At 43.4% G+C, this 26,145-nt stretch overlaps 1 protein-coding gene across 27 annotated transcripts in view; it reads right to left on the bottom strand.

Annotated features, from left to right (window-relative positions):
* LOC139583012 (protein 4.1-like) overlaps positions 1 to 26,145 on the bottom strand; it is a 97,503-nt gene that overhangs the window by 24,618 nt on the left and 46,740 nt on the right. For 26 of the 27 annotated variants that reach the window (XR_011676468.1, XM_071413627.1, XM_071413626.1 and 23 more), the window contains exons 2-6: positions 24,910 to 25,493; positions 23,877 to 24,107; positions 8,593 to 8,697; positions 5,641 to 5,683; positions 1,101 to 1,176 (exon numbers count right to left, since the gene is read on the bottom strand). Coding sequence is in view for 26 of the 27 variants with exons in the window: in XM_071413627.1 (XP_071269728.1) it covers positions 1,101 to 1,176; positions 5,641 to 5,683; positions 8,593 to 8,697; positions 23,877 to 24,107; positions 24,910 to 25,479 (1,025 nt within the window). In the remaining variant the exon portion in view is untranslated. The remainder of the gene's footprint in view (positions 1 to 1,100; positions 1,177 to 5,640; positions 5,684 to 8,592; positions 8,698 to 23,876; positions 24,108 to 24,909; positions 25,494 to 26,145) is intronic. The other variant, XM_071413644.1, reaches the window with a different exon arrangement.

Here is a 26,145-nt window from a genome sequence, read left to right as displayed (position 1 = left end):
CCACTACTTCAGTTCTGACACAACACTCATGTAAAAACTGTGGGTTAGGTGGGGGAGGGTGTTTTCCTGTACGTCACAGTAGTGCAGCAGCCTGCAGACTCAGAGAAGCAGAAATAACATACAGAAATAGCAAAAGGTTGCAGCAATATCCAGTGCAGTGGTCTTCAGCCTCAAGAGTTTAGTGTCAGAACAGCCCCATGGCCAACGTCACAGGTAACCATCTCCACGCACGCCAACCTTTTTCCCCCCTCTCACGGTGTGCAGCCTGCAGACTCAGAGAAGCAGAAATAGCATACTGCCTGTGACCTTGGCCCTGGGCTGAAACTCTTGAGGCTGAAGACCGCTCCACTGCACTGGATATTACTGCAACCTTTTGACAAGCGCCGATCAAAGAGGACATTTCTACGCTAGTTTAGGCAGCGGCTCAGTGATGGGAGTGCACCGGCTGAGGGCTCGGATCAGGGAATGATTAGACACTGGGAAGCTAGGGGGGAACACATGGACATTGAACACTCAGTGGATGCCCACCGCCCCCTCCCCTCAGTGTTTTGCTCTTCTGACCTCATCAACCAGTTGCTGCTGCAGTGTACAACTACTGTACAGCAATGGACTTGCCTTTACTGTATCTGGACTAGGTTATATAGACCAGTTGTACATTGAATAACAGTGCTTGCGTGTGTGTGTGTGTGTGTGTGTGTGTGTGTGTGTGTGTGTGTGTGTGTGTGTGTGTGTTTAGCTACATTCTGCATGTACATTCTGTATGTGCATGCTGTCTGAAAATCAATAGCATGTACTGTACATACCATAACAATACATGTATTTACATTTCCCCCATAAAGCCTGTGTACAAAATAGTCTGGAAAGATGTCCAAATAGTGTGAACGCAAAGTATTAACAGACTGTAGGTTTGAGACTGCTCCGGTCCACCTGTGTGGTATAAAAACATGATTTGTTTGCGCGACTGGGCAGATCATTTTTTGCTTTATGACTAACACAATAAAGCCAAACATTCAAAATGTACAATTGAAGGAGTGGGGACGAACAGATGTGGTGTGTGTCGTTGACCTCTTTGTTTCCTGATGAAAGGGACAGTACAATACCTGGTAATATCCTCGGTCAGCTGGGATGGATCAGGAGGGTAGAACTTGACATTGAACACAAACTGCCAGGTGGCATCTGTGGAAACGGAACAGAAAGAACAGGGGATCATCTGATCAAAAGAGTGAAAGGAAATACTTGATCTATATCGTCATAACACATGATCATTATTTCTAAGCCATAAGGCCAGGCCGCGTGTGTTCAAACAAAGACGAACCGACTTCAGCTAATTCGTTTGGGTGAGCGTTTGTATGTAGAGGAAGGAAATTATGCATTTAGTGTAAAATAACCAACACGGAAAAAACAAGCGATGGCGGCATGCCAGGCCAGATGTGCTAAGAACCAGATGTGCTAAGAACACACACGCTGCTAAAAGAAGTGGCACAGCCCCAACAGCTGTGCTCATCGACTGTCCGTAAGGTAGGTGTGTGTGTGTATATATATATATATATATATATATATATATATATATATATATATATATATATATATATATATATATATATATATATATATATATATATATATATATATATATATATATATATATATATATATATATATATATATATATATAGTGGTGGAGAAGAGGGAATCAGAGAACGGGGGGAAAGAAGGAGAGGAAAAAGAGACGGGCAGAGAGATAGAAAGAGAACAAGACGACACATTGGGAAGGATGTAGCAGCTGCAAGCAATTACACAACAGCTAAGACCCGTGAGGAGAGGCTTTGGGAAGATCTGAATTGCATACTCCTGGCATTCCTCTCTCCTCGTCTCCTTTTCAAAACCCATTGGAGGAGAAGGTCAGAGGGGCGGGACCTCGGTCTTCTCCTCCAATGGGTTTTGAAAAGGAGAGACGCCGCGAGGAGTATACAATCTTCTCTTTGAAGTGGAGTTTTGTCAAGCCTGGAAAGACCTGGTGAGAGGAATTTTGATTTGGTCCTGTACCGTGGTGCAAAGAGACTCATCCAAAATAGCAGAACAGAAACAGGGCCTTTCAACATACCGCTCACACTCTGTTTTGGGTATTCATCATTGGACACACTGAGGGGATTTAAAAATCAGTAGAAAAAGGCTGGATTTAGGTTCAACCAGCTAGCGGAGAACACAGTACATTTCAGAAAAACACGTTCAACAACTCTCAAACGGTTTCAATCAACTTCACAATTGGAAAACATATGGCACATACCAAACAGGGTGGTCTACGGTGATAGTTGTGATGGGCTGAGAGTGGCTGTGAGGTGGGATTAAAGAGCTCATGTTCGGTAATGAATTATTGTTGCGACTGCTGTATATAAAAGTACCATGTATGGAAAATGTATATGTAAAGTGTGATATGTATATACATGTATTAAAGAAAAGTCTATACAAAAAAATATGTGTGCTCCAAAGAAGGGGGGTGGTGGATGGGTTAATAAAACAATTAAAACTCAAATCCTTGACACTTAATCATGACACGGAGTAACTTTTACGTAAGCAACGCACTTTCTAGTAGTAGCCTACGTTTTAGAGAGACTACTTGTGTTGGGGTCAGATGGGCTTAAGAGCCCTTTGCAAGGCTCCATGTTTACCTACCAATTCCTGTTTTCAGCGATTCGAGAGCGCCATGTGAGATGAGACAGGATGAGCAGTGCTAATACACACTATCGCCTCATTTCTGTGCGCGCGCGTGTCCAGTCATAGACCACTGGCTTGATGTGGCGATGCCTAAAGCTTCGTCAGCATTAGGCTAGGGCTGGCTGTCACCTAGCAACCGCTAGCGGAGAGCGAGAGAGCGAGAGAGGTATGGGCTAGCGCTAGCCTGATTACACCCAGGGAGAGAAGAGATGGATGATGATGACGACAGTCTCTCTCCCTCTTTCATCTGGGCGAGGGACGTTACACAACGGCTTAATTGAAAACAAATGTCAACCGTGTCCTGACATAACAGACTTAATGGTCTTTCCCTGAAATGTACGGTCTGAAACGTATTAGGAATTATGGATTTCTATGCAGAAAAGGGATAATGAAATAATGAAAACCTCCCAGCGGAGGTGCTGCTCATCAGTGGAGAGAGATAGTAATGTCCTTTCTGTTTAGATGCAGGCGAGTGAGTGTCCCTGGTCTCGCCTGGACAGTATGCTGGAACAGAGTAATTATGAAGTGATCCCAGGGGGACCTTTTCTTTTACTGCAGCAACGAAGGGCTCTGCTTTTCATCCTTCCCAGAATCCCAAGGCCATGTGAGAGTGAACGTTGGGACGAAAAGCCAGGCAAGCAAACAATTCCATTGACTGTGTGGTGAAAATGGGAAGGAATTCAGAAAGTCTGAACAACTGAGAAGTCAAAGAAAATCATACAAAAAAAAAATGCTTACTTTATTTTCCCACAAGACATGCGAAGGAAAACCATGCCGAATTCACCCATGCTTAGCTTGGCCATGAGATACAGGATGTCAAATATGTTAGAGGAATTCCAAAAATTCCTCTAACCCCAGCGGCACTGTTCCAACAGTAGTCATATTGTGGCCGTTGTCCTTCAGCCGGACTGAGCGGAGGAGGTCAGTGACCATTTGAGGAAGCTCGGGGGCAAATTAAAGACTGATACACTGGAATGCGAGGCAGCTGGCTCAGAACAAGTCACATGTCTGGACGATCACCCTTCACAATCAATGAGGGGAGGGTTCATTCACTGGTGCTACTGGGAGGGGGAAGCTCTAATCACATGACTGTCTCAATCCGAGGGCCTAATACCACTTGATCTGTCCAGGAACATTGTGTTTTTCTGGTGGGTCTGTGCGGCAGGAAAACTTTGCAGAACAGTAGCTTCAATGATCCCATTAAGTGTAGTATTCCAGGTGTGAAAGAGGACGAATATCGAGAAAAGAAAAAAAAGCTGGTGTTATCTAGCACACAGAAGCAGCTTTGGAAATCAGGGTAATTTCCCCAGTGAGCATTCATAGGCAGACTCATAGAAAGTAACTGTTTTTCCAAAGATGACCATCCAAAAAGTCAACCGTGGTGGTGTGACAGAGACACAGTGGATTTCAGTCTCCCCCTCCTCTCTGCCTCGTTTTTCAATTATCCTTGAAACGTTCCAGTCAGAGTCACAGGCTGCAGATAAGTGGGTCCGACCAGAGTCCTCAATTCATGTCATGTGACGGCCTCCATTCCTCAGTCACACACACACACACACCATTGAACACTATTACAGGGTAAACAGGCACCTTAAATGAAATGGGAGTATCATATCATAGAATGATATCCACCAGCCATACACCTCTGGTCTGAAATCCTACACAATAGGTTCAATAAGTGAAACAAATACAAAGCTTCTCCATCGTCCTGTCTCTCTCGCACGTTACCTCCACCCACGCACACATTGGTGACATCATGTCCATAGTCAAGCTGCACAAAATTCTATCCCAGAGAAGATGACTTCATGTCAGGGCAATTTCCTCTGCACTGCTGCGCTCCAAGTCTTTCCATCTCTCTGCGGAGAGAGCGCTCAAACCCCAACCAGCGAGAGCACAGCACAGGCCATTATCTTAATGAAGCGCGATTCATTTCATATGCTAAAGAAAATGGAGTGCGCCAATATCTATGATTTCACTGGATCCCACTGTCAGTGACATGTGAGTTAGTAACATAAACCACTAGTGATTTCAGTTGCAGGCCTGACTGTGAACTCCGCCTGCCTACTGATCTGAATCAGTCAAGTCAGTCTAACGGTGGCCTCCCTTATCAGCCAGCGCTCCAGATATTTTGAATTTATCTCGAAGGGAGCAAACTGTGGCTAACAGTTTATGTCTGTTTAGTATATGTCTGTTTCTCACTCAATGACACAAGGTGTTGAACCAGTCCAAACAAGACTGAGCGATAAGGCTAGAAAATTGGTATAGGTTTGGCTCTTGGACAGCCAGGTAGAATGACCACTGTAAGAGTCGGTGGAACAGAAGAGGCCTGTTGCAGGCCACTGGGGCTGTACTGCACGGCGTGTTACACTTTTAACGCATCCCTGGACAGAAAGTACCTCCGCTCGGAGCCGCTGTTCCCATCGCTACATATTGAATTCCCTCGGGGGTGTAACTATGTGCAAACGTCTGGCCGGTGTTACTGGAAGCTAAGTGCTCTGGGAGTATCAGACTGGGGGTGGGGTGGCGAGCGTCCCCCTTCCCTTCTCTCTGCCCAGAGGTTCAGCAGAGCGCAGCCTCCCTCCACCCAACACACATAATCCCCAACACATTCCCCCCAGCCCCATCCAGAACTACTGCAATCCAATGTCCAGATGCGAAAAGAGCATCTCACTCCAGAAAAAATATATATGTGTCTCTGCAAAAGATCTAGTAAATATCAACAGTTACATTAGCTATTAGGGCTATCGGAATAGAGCGTACAGTGAAAGGGGAGAGAATGGTGGGTGAAATAACAGGGTATAGTGTGGAAGCCTTTCATTAGGTTGGTATGTACAGTAAAGCCAATTAGGGAGTACCATGGTGGCCCTGTTACTTAATGAGAAACCTCATACAGAAATGGGTTTCAAGAGGTTAAAAAACACAACTTACTGCGGATCTGACGTTTGATCTCCTTTGTAGGGTCCAGCCAGCACTATAAAAGAGAAACAAAGGAGCTACTCGTTTTGGTTTCAACAAGCATGCAGCACTTCAAACCACACAGTATCAGACTTCTAGCAGTTAACTAACAACAGACTTCATAGTTTCCCTGTTGAGTAACCATGGTGATTGGTAACTCATGTTAGACAAATGCAGGTGGGATTTTGATTGTGAAAGCGTCCATATTGCAAATAACTACTAGGCATCTAAAACATAGAACACTGTGCCATTTCTCATGTAAGTACTGTAGGAGATCAGGTATGTCAAGACGAGCGTCATCAAAAACAAGACAGAAGGACGCATTAGGCACAGAGCTGCTGTAAAAAGCACAAAAAAAAATAATAACTGTACATTTAGCATCAATCCAGACAACAAAACTATCCATGGTTGTCATTACTGGTCTGATCCCTCAACTTCTGTGTGCCACTTCCATATAAAAACACACACACGATGAAAACCCATTCCACTACACTAGCCTATATTATACAGCCTCTTCCCGCCACCCCCCTGGCTAGCCTGCAGTTTCCAGTGTCAACGTGGAACAAAACTGCATGCAGCCCCACCGCAAATATGCTGATCTCTCTCCAAACAGTCACCCTCAATGACTGATGTTGAGCCTGCAGACAGACTGTGGAGTGTGTTGACTCTGTGTCATTAAGCTCCAGTTAGAGTGTGCAGGGGAGACTTTAAAGTACGGGACCAAAGCCATAAGAATACAGGCAGGCAATGTGAGAGAAGGATATGGGTCTGTGAAGCAGGCCTGCTTGGTTGGCAGGGGGCGAGAGCAGAGCAAGGCAGAGTCATTCTGGACTGAAGTTTGTGAGCGGAACCTCGTCGGTCTTAGAGCGCATCCCAATAAACTGTGTTGACACAGATCTGGGAAATAACTGATGTTATTCCCTGGAAGCATATCTGGGTTCTCTGGAGGTTAACTGCACACTTCAGACATTCCTGTGAGGATGGGCTGGCCTTAGCACACAGGGAAGTACTTTATCATCCATCTGACTTTTATGAATCACTGTTGGTTCATTCAGGCCTTTGTTAAAACGTCCTTTTAAACGATCAATTATATGGTCCATCAGGCCCGCTAAACCGTTTCGAATGTCTAAACGGCTCATATTGATCACGAGAGGGATATTATGCGGTCAAACCGTTAGTCATTGTAACTTTTGTAGCAGAATAAAAGTGTAGCTAATTATACAATTGAGGAACGATATAAAAAAGTTTGAGGACATAAAACGCAAAAACATCTGTGCTATTGGGAGAGGTTATTATATGATACATTTTAGGAAGTAACTACACTGAACAAAAATATAAACGCAACGTGTAAAGTGTTGGTCCCATGTTTCATGAGCTGAAATAAATTATCCCAGAAATTTCCCACACACAAAAAGCTTATTTCTCTCAAATCCTATACACAAATTTGTTTACATCCCTGTTCGTGAGCATTTCTCTAAAATAATCTAGCCACCTGACAGTTGTGGCATATCAAGAAGCTGATTAAACAGCATGATCATTACACAGGTGCACCTTGTGCTGGGGACAATAAAAGGCCACTAAAATGTTGTCACACAACACAATGCCACAGAAGTTTTGAGGGAGCGTGCAATTGGCATGTTGACTGCAGGAATGTCCACCAAAGCTGTGCCAGAGAATTTTATGTTAATTCCTATACCATAAGCCATCTCCAACGTCGTTTTAAAGAATTTGGCAGTATGTCCAACCGGCCTTACAACCGCAGACCACGTGTAACCACGCCAGCCCAGGACCTCCACAACCGGATTCTTCACCTGTGGGATCGTCTGAGACCAGCCACTCGGACAGCTGATGAAACTGTGGGTTTGCAAAACTAAAGAATTTCTGCACAAACTGTCAGAAACCATCTCAGGGAAGCTCATCTGCGTGCTTGTCATCCTCACCAGGTTCTTGACCTGACTGCATGCAGTATGGTGTCATAATCGACTTCAGTGGGCAAATGCTCACCTTCAATGGACACTGGCAAACTGGAGAACTACGCTCTTCACGGATGAACCCCAGTTTCAACTAATGGCGTCGTGTGGGCAAGTGGTTTGCTGACGTCAACGTTGTGCACAGAGTGCCCCATGGTGGCGGTGGGGTTATGGTATGGGCAGGCATAAGATAAGGACAGCGAACACAATTGTATTTTACCGATGGCAATTTGAATGCACAGAGATACCGAGACGAGATCCTGATGCCCATTGACGTGCCATTCATCCGCCGCCATCACCTCATGTTTCAGCATTATAATGCACGGCCCCATGTTGCAAGGATCTGTACACAATTCCTGGAAGCTGAAAATGTCCCAGTTCTTCCATGGCCTGCATACTCACCAGACATGTCACCCATTGAGCATGTTTGAGATGCTCTGGATCGACGTGTACGACAGCGTGTTCCAGTTCCTGCCAATATCCAGCAACTTGGCACAGCCATTGAAGAGGAGTGGGACAACTTTCCACAGGCCACAATCAACTCCACGCGAAGCACATGTGTCGTGCTGCATGAGGCAAATGGTGATCATACCAGATACTGACTGGTTTTCTGATCCACACCCCTACCTTTTTTTACGATATCTGGAACCAACAGATGCATATCTGTATTCCTAGTCATGTGAAATCCATAGATTAGGGCCTAATGAATTTATTTAAATTGACTGATTTCCTTATTGAAATTGTTGCATGTTGCGTTTATATTTTTGTTCAGTGTAGTTAGGCCTAGAAGTACTGCTACTTTAGAAACAAAACATTCCCCCAAAAGTGGATCTGAGTAGAAGATAGGTTTGCATTTCTAATTTCTTTCCTGTTCTGAAAAAGCCAGTCTCTTCTTTTAAAGCAGGGCTTCAGATCTCACTGTAGAAGAATGTGGTTAAAAACACAATGACTTTACCGTCTGGTCAGAGTTGTCTTTGTAACTCAACCCAAAGTAGTCCTTCTCCAGTAGGTTCAGGACTTCATACACTTTAAAGAACAGGTACTGGCCTTTCGCCCGTTTCTGCAGAGAGGGAAGAACAAAGAGAAGAGCATGAAAACCATGTCACTAATCATCAATTATAAAGAACAGTGGACATAAAAATTAAAAAAACACAACCTACAATAGCAGCGAGACAGATTATTTAGATAATGGGACAAGGAGAAAAATATATCTACCATATATTTGTCATCATTCCCAAACGCATTTCATTTAGTGAACAATATTCCATCTTTCACAGTTCGTTATGACAGGGTTAATTCACGTGGAGGTTCATTTATCTGGCTCATGAATGCCACAATTGTATGGCTGTGTGTGGAAAGTGTCAGAAAACTCTAGAGAATGCACTCCTCCAGGGCATCTCTTGGGTGTGAGCTGACATTTGCCCTGCAGACAGACAGGCAGACAGATATGCAGCCGTTTGGGACAGCTTGGCAGCTCTCTCCAACTGGCCCTGTATTCGCCTGCACAGCAGAACCAGACAGTATAGGCATTACAGGAAAATCCCCATGGATTGCGTGAGCATTATTGGTCCTTTGACATTGCTGGAATGAGTGAGCTATTTGGGATGAATTGCAGTGTGGACAAAGGGGGCGAACTACCACACTACCTCCTCGGGGCAACACATTGCCTTGGTCTGAGGGACAATAACCAGAAAAAGTCCACAAAGGACAACGACACTGCATTCTAGACAGAGGGGGATGAAGAGGGAAAGAAAAAAAGCTCTGCATTTTCGCCTCCTTGGGACAGCGGAGATATTTAAGGTATGCTAGTATTATCAGTCACTCCCAAGGACACTGGTGAAGCTTTTTGAATGCCCCCCCCTCCCTGCTCCCCGACAATAGACACTGTTACATCAGATCGTCTGTAGAGTGAGAGAGTGATAGAGAAGAAAGTATTTTGCTAACAGTCTATCAGCTTGGAGGCTGCAACATCCTAGTAGCCAGAGGGGTGTGGCCCTGAGACACATGATTTGGCACCAGGTGGATTCTGAGATGTGTGTCCAAGGTGCTGCCTTTGTTTGGCTTTAAATTAATCACTTTACACATGACCTTGCGTTTTCCTCCCGTGGCACACCCTTCTGCACTACATATTAACCAATCAGGACAGGAACTCAGTTTAGAAAACAGAGGCCCGATGGGGAGGATCAACATTCAGTTCAGGGACATCTCTTTCTTCTACTAAAGCACTTCAGTACTGGCTGGTCAAGTCACTAAGGGTTGTAGGCAAACAGCAAAATGGATTTCCCCCATGCTTACTATTGATCATGCGGAAGCCATTGCTTTGGAGTGCATTAAGTAGCAAACAGGTAGCACTGCAAAAAAATATATACGTTTGACCATTAGGCGGGAGATTTCAGACATTTCGAATTGAAGCTCGGATTTCAGTGCAAATGCAATGAAACTGTCTGTGCCCTAGCCTGAGCAGTGTCTGACAGAGAGAGACCGCAGTACAAGCAGACAAGTCCTAAATCGGAATTACTGCCTCCTGCTGCAAGTCACATACTTCCTAGTAAAAATGTTTGACAGCTACATCTCAATGGAACGAGAACAGCAAAGTAATCTCATTGACGGCTGTAAAAGCAGTCGCAGACAAAAGGCACCATAAAAACTTCCAGGTCTTATACAGTCCATCCATATAAGCTTACACGGTCTCTGACAGCCTCTTCAAAGTCACAGCTAATTACGCTAGGCTCAACTAGAGGTAAGGTAAACACCACCCAAAGCCCAACGGTGCTGTTGAGAGAGATGCTCCCTCCAGAGGGCTGATGCTCCATGAAAACGAACTTGTGGTTACCTGGGTGAGGAGTGCAGGGTGGGGCAGTCGTCATAGAGGTAGAGCTAGACTTCTACGACGCTAGCGAGCTACTAGCTAGCCTCATTAGGATTCTTCCATTGGCCCCGCTCTACAGTGCAGGTCAATTAGATCAGTCATTAGCATGCTAACAGAGGGCACTTCAGGAACAAGGGCTTTGCCCTGTCAGCTTTTGCCTCAGCAATGCAGAGCGGAGGCCACGGCAATAGCATTGCCTCATTTGCAGTCACACGCCAAGCAGGTCAAGTGAGTTCACTTACGTTTTATGACAGTGTTTGTGTACACATACTCTACACATCTGCTTATGCATGCCAAGCTTTGACAGGACTGATCAACCGGTATTTGGATCTTTGGGGCATAGAGTACAGTAGCAGAAATCTTCTTGGGGGGGAACATTTTTGGTATTATATGTATGTGAGGGTCTGGATGTGAAAAAGTAATGCTTTGGTATATTTAACAAGTTGAAATGAATGCTAGCGAGTTGCCCTGAAAACACACTGAAAGTGTGTTGAATATTGCAGCAGTGCAGCCGTTGATGCATACAGTGCCATGTTCAATCATCTTACTGAACCAAGGTGAACCAGCCCAGAGAGGAACATGGTGGCACCACCAACAATCCACCCAGTGAGGACTAATTAGCAGGCCAAGTGGAGCTGGGAGCAGGGAGCTCGGCGGGAGCAGGGAGCTGGGCAGCAGCCTAATTGAAATAGGCAGGTTGGAATAATCAAAAGGCCAGGGCTGTCTGCTAATGAGTGAATCTCTATAGCATGATTCCTATAAGGACACTTAGAGGGGTACACCTCAAAAGAAAGCCTTTTCAGATCCCCCATGCACCATAGACAACAAACTGGTCTGGTGATGGTAGCAAATATCAATCTACAGTCAACAATGGTACCCAATGAACACATCGTCTTACTACCAAACAAATGACGGATTTGGCCAAACACTGGGAATCTACAAGAAAACACTAACAGTTTCTGCTCATTTGGCTTTATGGGAGCATTCCTGATGTCTGAACATTGTTTTGCAATCAGGAGGGAGGGGTCCATCACTGGGACATTAGAGACAGGGTGGGAGAGAGAGAGAGAGAGAGAGGACAGGCTGGGAGAAAGAGACAGAAGGGAGTGTTCGACTCAGTCTGTCCATGGCTGGAAGTCAACAATCCGGACATCCAGACGCAGTTTTATCATCTCCCATAGGCTTATAGAGAAATCTGTCTGAAACACTCCACCTCTACAAAACAGCAAGAATCAAATTCACATGCAGACAATCTATAGAGAGAAGCAAGGGGAAAGGACGGTAGACAACACATACACCCTTTGTATAACAGGGACGTTGGTGTTTATAACAGTAATTTGGTGGGTGCTAATATTTGTCCCATTTCACACATTTACAATGTGTATTATATGCATACACGTGAATTAGATATATTTTTTTATAGCATAAGGGGTCACGGCCAGGGTCTGCCATTATAGATGGCAACCCTGGAGCAATTTTCACCTTGTCGGCTCGGGGATTCAAACTAGCGACCTTTTGGTTACTGTCTCAACGAGCTAACTGCTAGGCTACCTGCTGTGTGTGTGTGTGCGCGAGCGCGTGTGATGGCGAGACTGGTCTTTCCGGAGCCCCAAAGCTCCCTGCTGTTCTAGCAGATTAGACTCGTACGTGTCCGTCCGCGCTGAGCCGATGGTGAACAAATGCAGCAGGACTCTGTAGTCAAGCAGAACACAGCAGAAGCAGCCTTGTACTGCACAGAGCCACACCACTGGCTGAAGAGAGGACTACGTTGCTGCAGAGCCCCAGACGCCATTACTGTTTGTTCACACACACCACTGTTATGGTTTCGTCGCTCTCATTATTGCAAGGCACTCACAAAGCAAGGGAAAATGTTTGAGGAAGAGAGTATATCTGGACCTGCAAGGCCTTGTCAGAGTGCATGAGAATCATGCTTTATGTAGCTTGGTAGTACGAGAGCACTGTGTTTCTCGGACTCTACTTCTCCGACTGGTACTTCTGAGTAGAGAATGAGATATAGATTTCTTTAGATATGTATCAATATTATTTTCCGGTACACTGATCCATCCATCTCAAAAGTGGTGCATTCTAGAGAAAGGATCAATACAGGCAGAGTCAGGAGTTTGATTGATTAGCTACATCAGAAACTATATCTACAGTCTAAACACTATCAACTTGTGCCCCAATGCACCTTGACAAAACCCCCCCATTGGCCCAAATCCCCTGCCTTGAAAACACACGTGACAATCTGGATCACAGACAGATCCACCAGCAGCCCAGTCCACCAGTGGATTCACTCTGCAGGCAGCAGCCCAGTCCACCAGTAGATTCACCCTGCAGGCAGCAGCCCAGACCCCAGGAGGAGAGAAGGGGGAGGCGCGCCGCACAGGCTGCAGTCTCCCAGAGACACCTCCACGGCCCACTAATGGTCCTAATGGGCTGGGGCCTGGTCTGGGGGGGGGGGGGGGGGGGGGGTCACTTTGGGGTCATGATAAGGGCTGCACCAAACTATTTATGTATTATGCTTACGTTGTATTAATAGAAGAGGAGAGGGCTGTAAGACCCCTCCCTCATACATCTATAGGGTTCTGGACTACCGATTAGCAATATATATATGCATTATAAAGTTTAATATTGTTCCACAGTTCTTTTCTAGTCTCTGCTTCTTATAAGAAACGGTCTGAGAGATGTGTGAGTTATTGCAGTCAAAACAGGGTGTCTGTGAGAAAGCACCTCAAGGCTAAAAGAGATTCGTAGACACAGAACCCTGCAGGGGAGTGAAAGAGATAAGAGACTAGTCAGACATACCACTTGGGGAGTGGAAAATTACTGCTGAGCCCTAAGAAAACACTAGAACTATTGTCTCTCCTGCAAGTTTGTATAACTGGATATGCATAGGCTTGGTCTGATGAGTAGAAGGTGTTGACGTAGGCAACATCACTAGGGGTTGACTGCAAGCATATTAAAGCAACTTGGACCCTTTCCTATTTTGCAGAACTTACTCGGAAACATGCGCGCTATGTTCCCGTTGTCAACTTCTGTCTGCAATTGCATTAATTAATGAATGGTTAATTTACTTAAAGATATTGTCCAATTGCTGATTTCACTAATAAGCAAATGGTTGACAAGGAACAAGGAACCTAGCCCAACAGCTGCTACACGGCCCCAGAGATAGTGACAGAGGGGATACAGAGCTCCAGCACCATTCACTCTGTCTCAGAGAACACCTTGGAGTACATCGAGAGAGAACTACGGTCGTGCAGTCTGATTTTTCAGAGTTACCCTATTTGGCATTTCCATTAACTCTCAATTCAAGTCGCATAAAATAAGGACCTAAACAACATGTTTGAGAGAAGAATATAAATAACTTTCAAAGGGAGACAGTTGAGAATGTCTGAAGTGGCCCTAGTGTGCTTCCATGAAACATGTCATTGTTTTCCACTGAGGGTTAGTGTGGGCGCTTGCTTTGCTTCTCCCCAAAAAATGTAGGTTAATCTCTGGAACACTTTGTTGTTCTCCATTTTCCAAACGCTCCCAGATACTGTAGGCATTGCACCTCGTTATAAATATGCCACTGTCTTCTGGCTGAATACTCCCCAACAATGGCATTTACTGATGCCTCAGCTATTCTGAAACTGTGAACAAAGATGGCCCTGTTCAAACAGCAATTAGTGTTGGGGCCCATTCACAAGCCATCTCAAAACGCATGTTCAGCTGCACTGGGATCCACAAACACTCTCAATCACACACAGTGAAACCCCTTAGCCTCCAGGATGGGAAAATGACTAGCCTACACATGAATAACCAATGAGACAGAATCAATAACATAATAGATAGACTTAAGCAAATGCGACCAACTAGCTTTAACACTTGACTTGTAATTATGAATAGAGAAGGTCCCTCTATCATACTGAGTGGATCTTATTGGAGATCGCTGACTGACTAACTGGAAGATATGATGACTAGGTTATGAGTTTGCAGGCAGGATTGGTTTGCCACGTGTCTGTGGGGGACAGCAGATGCTACAGGTTTAATCTGTGAGGGGCTCAGGACCCCCCTCTAATCTGCCATGCTTGTGGACGTGGTGGGCTCCAGAGAACTAGACGAGAACACCAGACGAGCACCCGCCGTGCAGCCTGCTTTTACCCCAGCCCGGCCAGGTGGGGTAGAAGTTGGGAGGGACTGGGGCTTGGGCAGGGGTCATCCACCCATCACTTCCAGGTCAGCGGTTAAGGTCCCCTCAACACCAGCGCTTATCCCTTTAGTGTATAAACCACAAAACTCCCAAATATAAAAAGGGGCTTTACGTGCACCTGAGGGCCAGAGAGAGAGAGAGGGCAGCCCTCCACCCAACACCTGTGGGCCAGAGAGAGAGGGCCTCCAGCCCTCCACCAAACACAGGCCCAAGTTCCCATGACCTCCCAGCTCCAGACAACACAGTCAATTCCACCCACAGCCAAACCAGAAGATAGCCCACATCATTCAAACCCATGTGAGAAACCAAACAGACTTTTAAAAAAAGACACCAGCAGCAATTCTCTTAGATTGGCCATTTAGTGTGAATTCACTGCAGGGAATGGTGCCTTCAAAAACATATGGATGTAGGCTATCGATTTCTCATCATCCCACGGCTCATTAGTAGGCAAATTAAAATAAACTTGAGGGCAAAAGGAAATGAGGGGGAGTAACAACGTGGAAATGACACACTAGGGAACTTGATCTATGGTCCAATGTAGTGAAACACTAATTCACCTGCTATGCTGGAGAAACAATAATACATTACACTAAATAACCAAAAGTATGTGGACACCTGCTTGTCGAACATCGCATTCCACAATCATGGCCGTTAATATGGAGTTGGTCCCCTCTTTGCTGCTATAACAGCCTCCACTCTTCTGGGAAGGCTTTCCACTAGATGTTAGAACATTGCTGAGGGGACTTGCTTCCATTCAGCCACAAGAGCATTAGTGAGGTCGGGCGATTAGGTCTGGCTCGCAGTCTGCGTTCCAATTCATCCCAAAGGTGTTCGACGAGGTTGAGGTCAGGGCTGTGCAGGCCAGTCAAGTTCTTCCAAACCGATCTCGACAAACCATTGGACCTCGCTTTGTGCACGGCGGCATTGTCATGTTGAAACAGGAAAGGGCCTTCCTCAAACTGTTGCCACAAAGTTGGAAGCACAAAATCATCTAGAATGTCATTGCATGCAGTAGCGTTAAGATTTCCCTGCACTGGAACCAAGGGGTCTAGCCCGAACCATGAAAAACAACCCCAGACTATTAATCCTCCTCCACCAAACTTCACAATTAGCACTACGCATTGGGCATGTAGCGTTCCCCCGGCATCCGCCAGACCCAGATTCGTCTGTCGGACTTCCAGATGGTGAAGCGTGATTCACACTTGAGAAAGCGTTTCCACTAGAGGTCGACCGATTAATCGGAATGGCCGATTAAATCGGGGCCGATTTCAAGTTTTTATAACAATCGGAAATCGGTATTTTTGGGCGCCGATTTGCCGTTTTTTTCCCCCCCACCTTTATTTAATCTTTATTTAACTAGGCAAGTCAGTTAAGAACACATTCTTATTTTCAATGTCGGCCTAGGAAACGAGGCAGAACGACAGATTTTTTACCTTGTCAGCTCGGGGGATCCAATCTTGCATTGATTACATTGCACTCCACGAGGAGCCTGCCTGTTAGCGAATGCAGTAAGCTAAGGTAAGTTGCTAGCTAGCATTAAACTTATCTTATAAAAAACAATCAATCAATGACTGTCATTGCTCCAATGTGTACTTAACCATAAACATCAATGCCTTTCTTAAAATCAATACACAAGTATATATTTTTAAACCTGCATATTTAGCTAAAAGAAATCCAGGTTAGCAGGCAATATTAACCAGGTGAAATTGTGTCATTCTCATTTCTCTTGCGTTCATTGCACGCAGAGTCAGGGTATATGCAACAGTTTGGGCTCTTTGCGAACTAATTTGCCAGAACTTTACGTAATTATGACAACATTGAAGGTTGTGCAATGTAACAGGAATATTTAGACTCATGGATGCCACCCGTTAGATAAAATACGGAACGGAATAAACGTTTTGTTTTCGAGGTGATAGTATCCAGATTAGTCAAAGGTATATGGTTTAGAGAGAAATAGTCGCCGCGTTATAATTCCTGTAATAACTTGCGGCTGAATTTGAAAGGGGTTCCTTCGTTATTTTACCGTTCATGTCTTCCATAGAGAATGTCTTGATCTACTTCAAATAAGGTCTGTGTTTCGTGCAGGCTTAAACCGCCTCGACGTTTTGATACCCGTGTAAATCTCACTAGGATAAGGTAACGTTTGTCAACATATTTTCATAAATCCACTCTACAATTTTTTTAAATCTTCGCTTATATTTAGCCAATATTGATCAGAGTTACCTTGTCCTATGGATATCTACACAGTTATAAAATTGGCACAGTGATGTAAGCCTACACGAAACACAGACCTTATTTTAAATTAATCAAAAAATATCCTATGGAATAAATGAAGGAACCGCTTTTCAGATTTTGCTAGGTGTCATGGGAATTATGACTAGCAATAGGTTGTCAATTCTTAGCATGCCCATTATTATAATAGGATTTCCTGCATATAGAAATTAAAGTTTGTTTTCAACATTCATCACAGGTAACTTAAATTTTTATTCAAACAGTTGAGAGTATTTGTCTCCTAAGCAGACTCTTCAGTATCATTGTCACTTCAGAGCTGTGTGCGTGTGTGTATTTATGTATTATATTAAGTTAAAATAAGTGTTCATTGTTCATTCAGTATTGTTGCAATTGTCATTATTACAAAAATGTGTGTGTGTGTGTATGATATATATATCTATATTAAATTTAAAAAATAAAAATAAAAATCGCCCGATTAATCGGTATCAGCTTTTTTTGTCCTCCAATAATCGGTATCGGTATTGAAAAATCATAATCGGTCGACCTCTAGTTTCCACTGCTCCAGAGTCCAATGGCGGCGAGCTTTACACCACTCCAGCCGACGCTTGGCATTGCGCATGGTGATTAAGAGGCTTGTGTGCGGCTGCTCGGCCATGGAAACCCATTTCATTAATCTCCCGACGAACCGTTCTTGTGCTGACATTTCTTCCGGAGGAAGTTTGGAACTCGGTAGTGAATGCTGCAACCGACAGACAATTTTTACGCGCTACAGCACTCGGCGGTCCCATCCTGTGAGCTTGTGTGGCCTACCACTTCGCGGCTGAGTCGTTGTTGCTCCTAGACGTGCTCAATTTTATACACCTATCAGCAATAGCCAAATCCACTAATTTGAAGAGGTGTCCACATACACTTCATCACCAAATGTATCATCAAACAGAAGAAAACGACTGACTGATTTGAGATGCAGGCTGCAGTGGTATGGGGTTTACAGTGGACCTTGGCCAAAAATCTGTCCAAAAGTAACAGCTACGCTAAACCATGCAGTAATGGGGAGAGCCATTTGTCTCTCTATCCCACTATAAAAAGGGCACAGCAGAATCTACTAAGCAACTATGCTATGATTACCTGACTCAAAACCAACAATCAAACCTCAGCACTACTATAAATAGCCTCAGACTCCACCGGTAGCAAGGGAGGAAATAACAATGAAATGTCTGATGCGAAAACCTCAATCTATTCAACAGGATTACACGTAATGCTATCCTCTTCCTGCGCAAAACTAAATTATTGTGATGAGGTTCATCGAATAAGGAGAGGCTGCTGTGCTGTGTACAGCTCCAGTACACTGCACTGCTGTTTTCCTCTGGGACAACGCTAAACTACATGACAATGGTTCTGAATGCTTATCTGCAACAACAATAATCCTTGCACTGAATCTTCAATACAACGAAAAAAATGCATCTGTCAAAACACGGTGTTAAAGGCAGGCAATTTTTTCCCTGTGAAAAAGATAAAAAGACAATTACCTAAAGAAAACAACCTGTGGTTACCCCTTTGGCTCACAGCAAAAACCTTACCTCTTTCAAACGCAATTTTCTTGTCGTCTGCTTGTTTTAGTCAATTACAAAAGTACATTTAAAACTTCTTTGGGCTGCAAGCCCAAAGCCGGGCACAATATGACAACAGCCACTTCAACAGCCACTTTATGCGAAATTCAAAATATATTTTTTTGAAATATTTAACTTTCACACATTAACAAGTCCAATACAGCATATGAAAGATAAACATCTTGTGAATACAGCCAACATGTCCGATTTTTAAAATGTTTTACAGCGAAAACACCACGTATATTTATGTTAGCTCACCACCAAATACAAAAAAGGACAGACATTTTTCACAGCACAGGTAGCATGCACAAAACCAACCTAACTAACCAAGAACCAACCAAACTAACCAAGAAACAACTTCATCAGATGACAGTCTTATAACATGTTATTCAATAAATCTATGTTTTGTTCGAAAAATGTGCATATTTGAGCTATAAATCAGTTTTACATTGCAGCTACCATCACAGCTACCGTCAGAAATAGCACCGAAGCAGCCAGAGTAATTACAGACACCAACGTCAAATACCTAAATACTCATCATAAAACATTTCTGAAAAATACATGGTGTACAGCAAATGAAAGACAGGCATCTTGTGATTCCAGCCAATATTTCCGATTTATTAAGTGTTTTACAGCGAAAACACAATATAGCATTATATTAGCTTACCACAATAGCCAGAAACACAAGCCATTTACCAGCAGCGAAAGTTAGCGATCGTAACAAACCAGCAAAAGATATATAATTTTTGACTAACCTTGATAAGCTTCATCAGATGACAGTCCTATAACATCAGGTTATACATACACTTATGTTTTGTTCGAAAATGTGCATATTTAGAGCTGAAATCAGTGGTTATACATTGTGCTAACGTAGCATCTTTTTCCCACAACGTCCGGATATTTTTCTGACACTCACATATTCTGACCAAATAACTATTCATAAACATTACTAAAAAATACATGTTGTATAGGAAATGATAGATACAGTAGTTCTTAATGCAATCGCCATGTTAGAATTCTAAAAATAACTTCATTACGACATCCAGCTTAGTTATAGCGAGAGAGTGCCCAAAATCTGGGCGCAAACTACTAGTACAACATGTTCGACAGATATATAAAATAGCATCATAAAATGGGTCCTACTTTTGATGATCTTCCATCAGAATGTTGTACAAGGGGTCCTTTGTCCAGAACAATCGTTGTTTGGATTTAGAATGTCCTCTTCTCCAGTCAATTAGCACGGAAAGCTAGCAAAGTGGCGCCAAGCTCTCCTTCCTGAACAAAGGCACACAACGCAACACGCCTAACGTCCCGAATAAATTTCAATAATCTAATAAAACTATATTGAAAAAACATACTTTACGATGATATTGTCATATTTATCAAATAAAATCAAAGCCGGAGATATTAGTGGTCTATAACGACAGCTTTCCAGAAGGCAATCCCAGGCTCCTTCTCGCGCTTTCCAGAAAACAGGAAATGGGGGTCACGTCATGCCAAGAGCTTTTATTCCACCTCAGACCAAGATAAACACTCCATTTCTTCTCTCACTGCCTATTGACATCTAGTGGAAGGTGTATGACGTGCATGTATACTAATACGTATCAAGCCCATTTATAGGCAGGCCCTAGAACAGAGCATCGTTTTCAGATTTTACACTTCCTGATCAGGAAGTTTGCTGCAAAATGAGTTCTGTTTTACTCACAGATATAATTCAAACGGTTTTAGAAACTAGAGAGTGTTTTCTATCCAATAGTAATAATAATATGCATATTGTACGAGCAAGAATTGAGTACGAGGCCGTTTGAAATGGGCATCTTTTATCCAGGCTACTCAATACTGCTCCTGCAGCCCAAAGAGGTTAAGAAAAGTACAACATGTCTAAAGATGACTTTTCAACATTACCTGCTCCCTATCGTTCTCACTATTTCGAAAAACATAATATTGTAGGGCTTCCCTCGTGCCCCTTTTCATGGCGATGTTAGCAGCCACTTGAGTGAGTGCTAGCTAGCTACAGACCAGAACATTAAAACTTGTTAGGGCTAAGGTCCTTTTTTCAGAATTTCCGCCTGACTCGCGTGCCCAAAGTAAACTGCGTTTTACTCAGGCCCAGAAGCCAGGGTATGCATAAAATTGGTACCACTGAATAGAAAACACTTTGAAGTTTGTAGAAATGTAAAAATAATGTATGAGACTATAACACAATAGATATGATAAAAGAAAATCCAAAAGAAAAACCAACCAGAATTATTATAAAAAAAATTGAGTGCCCATGCTCTTACAAAGGATAAAGTATAGGGGCATATCCAAATCCAGCTCCCAGATTGCAATTCCTATGGCTTCCACTAGATGTCAACAGTCTTTGTTCAAGGTTTTAATATCGTTTCCCTATTGAACATACTTCTTTCCGTATGAAATATTATAGTTTAATTACATTATAGGGTACCTGACGATTAAATAGAAACGTATTTTGACTTGTTTTAACAAAGTTTAGCGGTAGCTTTTTGGATTCCTTTCTCTGCATGTTGAACGAGTGGATTACTCAAATCGATGGCGTCAACTAAACTGACTTTTTGGGATATAAAGAAGAATTTTATCTAACAAAACTACATGTTGTAGCTGGGACCCTTTGGATTGCAAATCAGAGGAAGATTTTCAAAAAGTAAGTCAATATTTCATCGCTATTTGTGATTTTATGAAGCCTGTGCTGGTGGAAAAATTTGTGGGGCGCCGTCCGCAAACAAACGCATGGCATGCTTTCGCTGTAAAGCCTATTGTAAATTGGACAGTGCAGTTAGATTAACAATAATTTAAGCTTTTAACCGATATAAGACACTTGTATGTACCTAACTGTTTAATATCCATGATTTTTATGATTATTTATTTGAATTGCGCGCCCTCCAATTTCACCAGAAGTTGTCGACAGGTGTCCCGCTAGCCCTAAGTTAAGCTAGCTAAGACTAACACAAACAAAAGGACTATACAGCTACAAGTAGTGAGTGGAGTTACAAACAGACTGTACTAAACAAGTTAAATGTCTTACCTGTGCTGAAATGTTTTCCACACACACAGCTACATGTAGCCTACTTGGACACCGCGTACCCACATTTCCCACACCGAATAGCCTGCAGCCACAAGGCTCTTCTTGCAGGCTCCATTTCCCTACGTGGGGGCATTTGTGAACCGTAGGTTGGGATTTTTGACTTGGCTACATTGAACAACATAGCAGCTTTTCGGCATGTTTTGTTATTTCTGTATAACAAAAAATCTACGACGAAGTTGCATCTTTTACAATGAAATTGTGCCAGCTCTATTCACAATACATACACTGAGTGTACAAAACATTAAGAACACCTGCTCTTTCCATGACAGACTGACCAGGTAAAAATAGGTGAAAGCTATGATCCCTTATTGATGTCACTTAAAAAAACATTTTTAAGACTTGAGACAATTAAGAGAAGACAAAAGATTTGAGTTCCTTTGAAAGGGGTATGATAGTAGGTGCCAGACGCACCGGTTTTTCAAGCTCAACAGTTTCCTGACGAATTGAAAATTGAGGGCTGTTGAGGGCAAAAGGGGGGATGCAACTCAATATTAGGAAGGTGTTCTTAATGTTTTGTCCACTCAAATATTATCCATCACCTTTAACCTTACATCTCCAACTCTCCCCAGTGTGAGTTTTTTTTTTATGTGCATGATATGAGATTGCACAAAATGTGATTGTTACGAAACAGGACAGTTAACCCGCACTACCCTCAAACCAAGGCATGCTGCCTGCTAATTATCTATATACTGTGTTTCAACTTGTCAATTTCAAATTATTTTCAAACAAGTTTTATTTGACAGTTTGAATTGAAGTGTGTTCCGCCTCCTCAATAATTCACATAGAAGTAGACCATTTCATTGTGGTGGACAATTGAAGTTTGAGGCATTACAATGAGACGAACAAACCTTGCTCTTTGATGCGAGCCCAAACACTTCTCCAGTGTTTCCTCGGGTCAAGTATGCAGACATTTGTGCATCTCCAGTCAGAACAGAACCTGCAAAAACGTTTTCCCACTGGCACTTTCTGGCTGGCGCCCCATTGCTTTCATTATCGTTTTCCTTACTAATAATAACTTTGGACATGTGTGCGTTCCTATCAAAGTAAGCGCCTTATTAATAGTTTCTGTATATCGTGTTATGTCGTTTGTACTGTAGTACACCATATGTATGTATGGCGCATAATGGTTTGTGTGGTACTCATGTATTTACTGTTTTATTCCAATTTTTCAAGTACTTACGACAAATAATGTATTCTTATTCTTGCATAGATTGTAATGGACACGTGTGTAAAATGCTTTTTTGAAGGTTTTACTGATTATGAGCTAATGCTAAGCCATATTAACCCATTATGTGTGGAGCCATGTTTGTTGACATCATTCAATGCATTCTGGGTGTCATGCAAACGCCTGTCAGACCAAAGATGTTTTAGCAAGATGTTATAACAAGGTGAAGATGTTGTAACAAGGTGAAGGGACGGTTCACTCGTCTTTCGAGTAAACTTCCGGAAGTCAATGATGGGAAGTGAATTACAGTAGACGACACACACACCCTTCGCCTTCAACATGCATCCTGAAAACAGATCCAACTCATCTTGTCACCACCTCTTCTTATCTTTGGTTGATGCAGAAAAAACAAACATGGCGGGGCACACAAACTACCCACCGTCGGATTACTTTCGACTTTTAGAAAGTGTTTTACTAAATTATTTCGATGATTGGTAAGCTCAGCCGTGATGTGATTAATTGTAAATAGTAAATGCTTTCAGTTAATACGAATTATGGTTTCTGTCAGCTGAGAGTGAGCTTGTTAGCTCACTATTTACACAGTTAGCGCTAGGACCGATGTAGCCTACATTTTCTGATTTGGATGAGAATTGTGTTACGCTGTTGCTACTTCTGTGAATGTCTGAAAATTGCATCCATAAATAAACTGCACACGTCGAGGACATAACGTTTGTGCAAAATGTTTTGTGAATAAAAAAAATAAAAACAAGTGTGGCCAGCTCAAACGCTGACCGTTGCGTCAATTGTAACTTAACGTTTAAATAAGTGTTCTAATCACACCGGTTTGCGCGTACGCTGCAGGGGCCACTGTAGAATGATCACACCCCTGTGTTCGTACGTGTCAACGGGTTAAACACTAGCTTAACATCTGGTCTGACTTCTATCACCAATATTAAACCATATGATCTGAAGTGTCCAGAAACAATTCTATCTTGGGGTTTGTCCGTGATCTGTACTTTGATCGTGTGTGTTACTTTGCTTAGAACAACAATAAATATTGAAGAGACTCACCTCCACCTCACAGGGGAACTGGCTTCCATCAAGCATGGTCACGTGACACATCACCATCTTCACCTTCTTGGTCAGTTTCAGCGGTGACTTGATAAAAGAATGTCCACCCTCAGGCTTCGGGCTCTCTTCCTCGTCTTTCTTCTCCTCTCCTCCTTCCTCTGCCTCCTTGTTCTCCTCTTCTGCGGCGCTCTTCTCCTGAGATTCCTCTGCTGCTTTCTCCTCCTTAGCAGGCTAGACACAAATCACCAAGAGGAGATTCACAGAGCGAACAAGAAAAACACTTCACATCCACAAAGGCCATTTTGTCAACAGTGGTTCGTCAAAGAGTAGCCTAGTTCTGCTTAGTGCCATCAATTCAGTCAGCACAGATCTGTACGGAGAACCATAGTGTAACTTCTATCGCAGTACACACAGCTTTTAACCAGCACTCATTATGTTTTCCATTGGCTTGATCACTGTAGATGATGTCATTAGGCAGATCAAAGTCTTAAAACATGAAAAAGAGCTGGGGTTTGGCTGGAATACAAGCACAACGAGGAGATGTTTCTTCTGCAGCATAATAGCTTACAGCAATTCCAACGTAATAAAATCATAAAGGACAAATGAGGAGAACATTCAACATCTCTATACTAAGAGATATGTACCTTATTTGTGACTGACTGACTAATACTGTATCAACAGAGCTCGTTTCTAATTCATAACTCCTAACAGGGTTGAAGGAGGAACCTTGACAGAGAGATCTAGTGAAGTGAGCTAAGTGGCACCAATTCCTCAGGGCCCCTGCTTGGCTTGCTGTGGTTGAATCAGGTCGTGTGACTGCAAGGTCAACGATGACACGCTACTGTCAGACAGCCAGCAGAGAAGACCATCTTGATAAGCAGAGCTATAGTAAATAGAGTAATCTGGGTTCTCATCTGCCAGAGAGGAAATCAATCTAAATCTGAGAATCGTTGAATTGAAAAACACAAGCAAAGATAATGGAGAGACAGTAAGAGGTGTGTAGTGTTAAGACGGCCAATATAGGCTAGCATACCTGAGTGTCTGCACTGCCAGTGGAATGATTCTCCTCCTCTTTTTCCTCCGATTTCACTTCCTCAATCTGTTCTGGTTTCGGCTCTCCGTTTATTTTCTCTTCTTCCACCTGTGGTTGGTCTGCTGTGGGCGATGACGTCTGCTCTGCCTCGGCCTGCTCCCCCTTCTCACCGTCCTCCTCCTTCACGGAGGCAACGCCTGCCTCCTCGGGTGCAGCCTGGCTCTCTTTGGGTCCCACCTGGCTCTGAGACTTCTGCTTCTTAAGCCATGGAGGGAGGAACCTGGAGATGCCTTTCTTCTCTGAGGCTGGTGGTGAGGCTGGGGTGTCCTCGCCCTCCTGTGGTGTGGCGTTGTCGGCGGGCTGGGCCTCCTCCTGCTTCTCCTTGGCCTCTGCGGGGGCCTCGGCTGAGTCGGTGGCCGGAGCGGGGTGGTCGTTGGCGGACTGCTCTGCGGCCTTGGCCTCGTCTGTCTGGTTGGTGGCTGCTGGTTCTGATTCAGGTGCTGCAGGCTGCTCCTCTGCCTTCTCCGGCTCTTTCCTCACCTCCGTCTCAGATCCCACCTCTGTCGTCATGGTCCCCAGTCACACTGCACACAGAGAGAAAGAGGGATAGAGTTAAACCAGGAAAAGATAACATCGTATCATATGTATTCCCAAATCACTAGCTAATAATAAATGAGCCAGGGCCTAAAATGAACCTTTTGGTCCACTAACCAAAATATCACAGATGAGACAAATTTTCACCTGCCCCTTTAAGGGAGGGAAGTTAGCGGTGTAACACAACTTAAATCAAGTTTATTCCTGTGAGATTGAGAGTCTGAGTAGTAGCCGGATTGTCTTCCCTAATAGACAAAATGTAACATTGAGAAACAACCTAGTTTGTGAACAAAAATATGTAAATAGCCAAGAAATGACAAAGTCTCACTTCAGTGAAGTTTAGTTTCAAGTAAATTAAGCCACATTTTATGCCTGTGCGTTGTCATGTTACTTGTTTTAGGTTGGTGAAATTGTAAATAAATTCATTGTCTACGTTGTGTTCTTTTTCTTCTTCTCGTGTAACACAACACCGCAATTCGAAAGACGATGAGGACGCCATAATATCAGCAGCATTTTTGTCAGCCGTGTTTCATTATGACAGATTTCTTTGACATTATGTAATTGGAGCTAACTAAAATGTCATGTGGGGTGATGGTACAAAAGGGCAGTGGCCATCAATGGCTGGCTGCTAAGGGGCTAACT

This window comes from Salvelinus alpinus, chromosome 8 (assembly GCF_045679555.1).
Source record: "Salvelinus alpinus chromosome 8, SLU_Salpinus.1, whole genome shotgun sequence".
Lineage (NCBI taxonomy): Eukaryota > Metazoa > Chordata > Actinopteri > Salmoniformes > Salmonidae > Salvelinus > Salvelinus alpinus.
The sequence above is the reverse complement of the archived record's forward strand: the minus strand, read 5'-3'. Positions and strand labels throughout refer to the sequence as shown.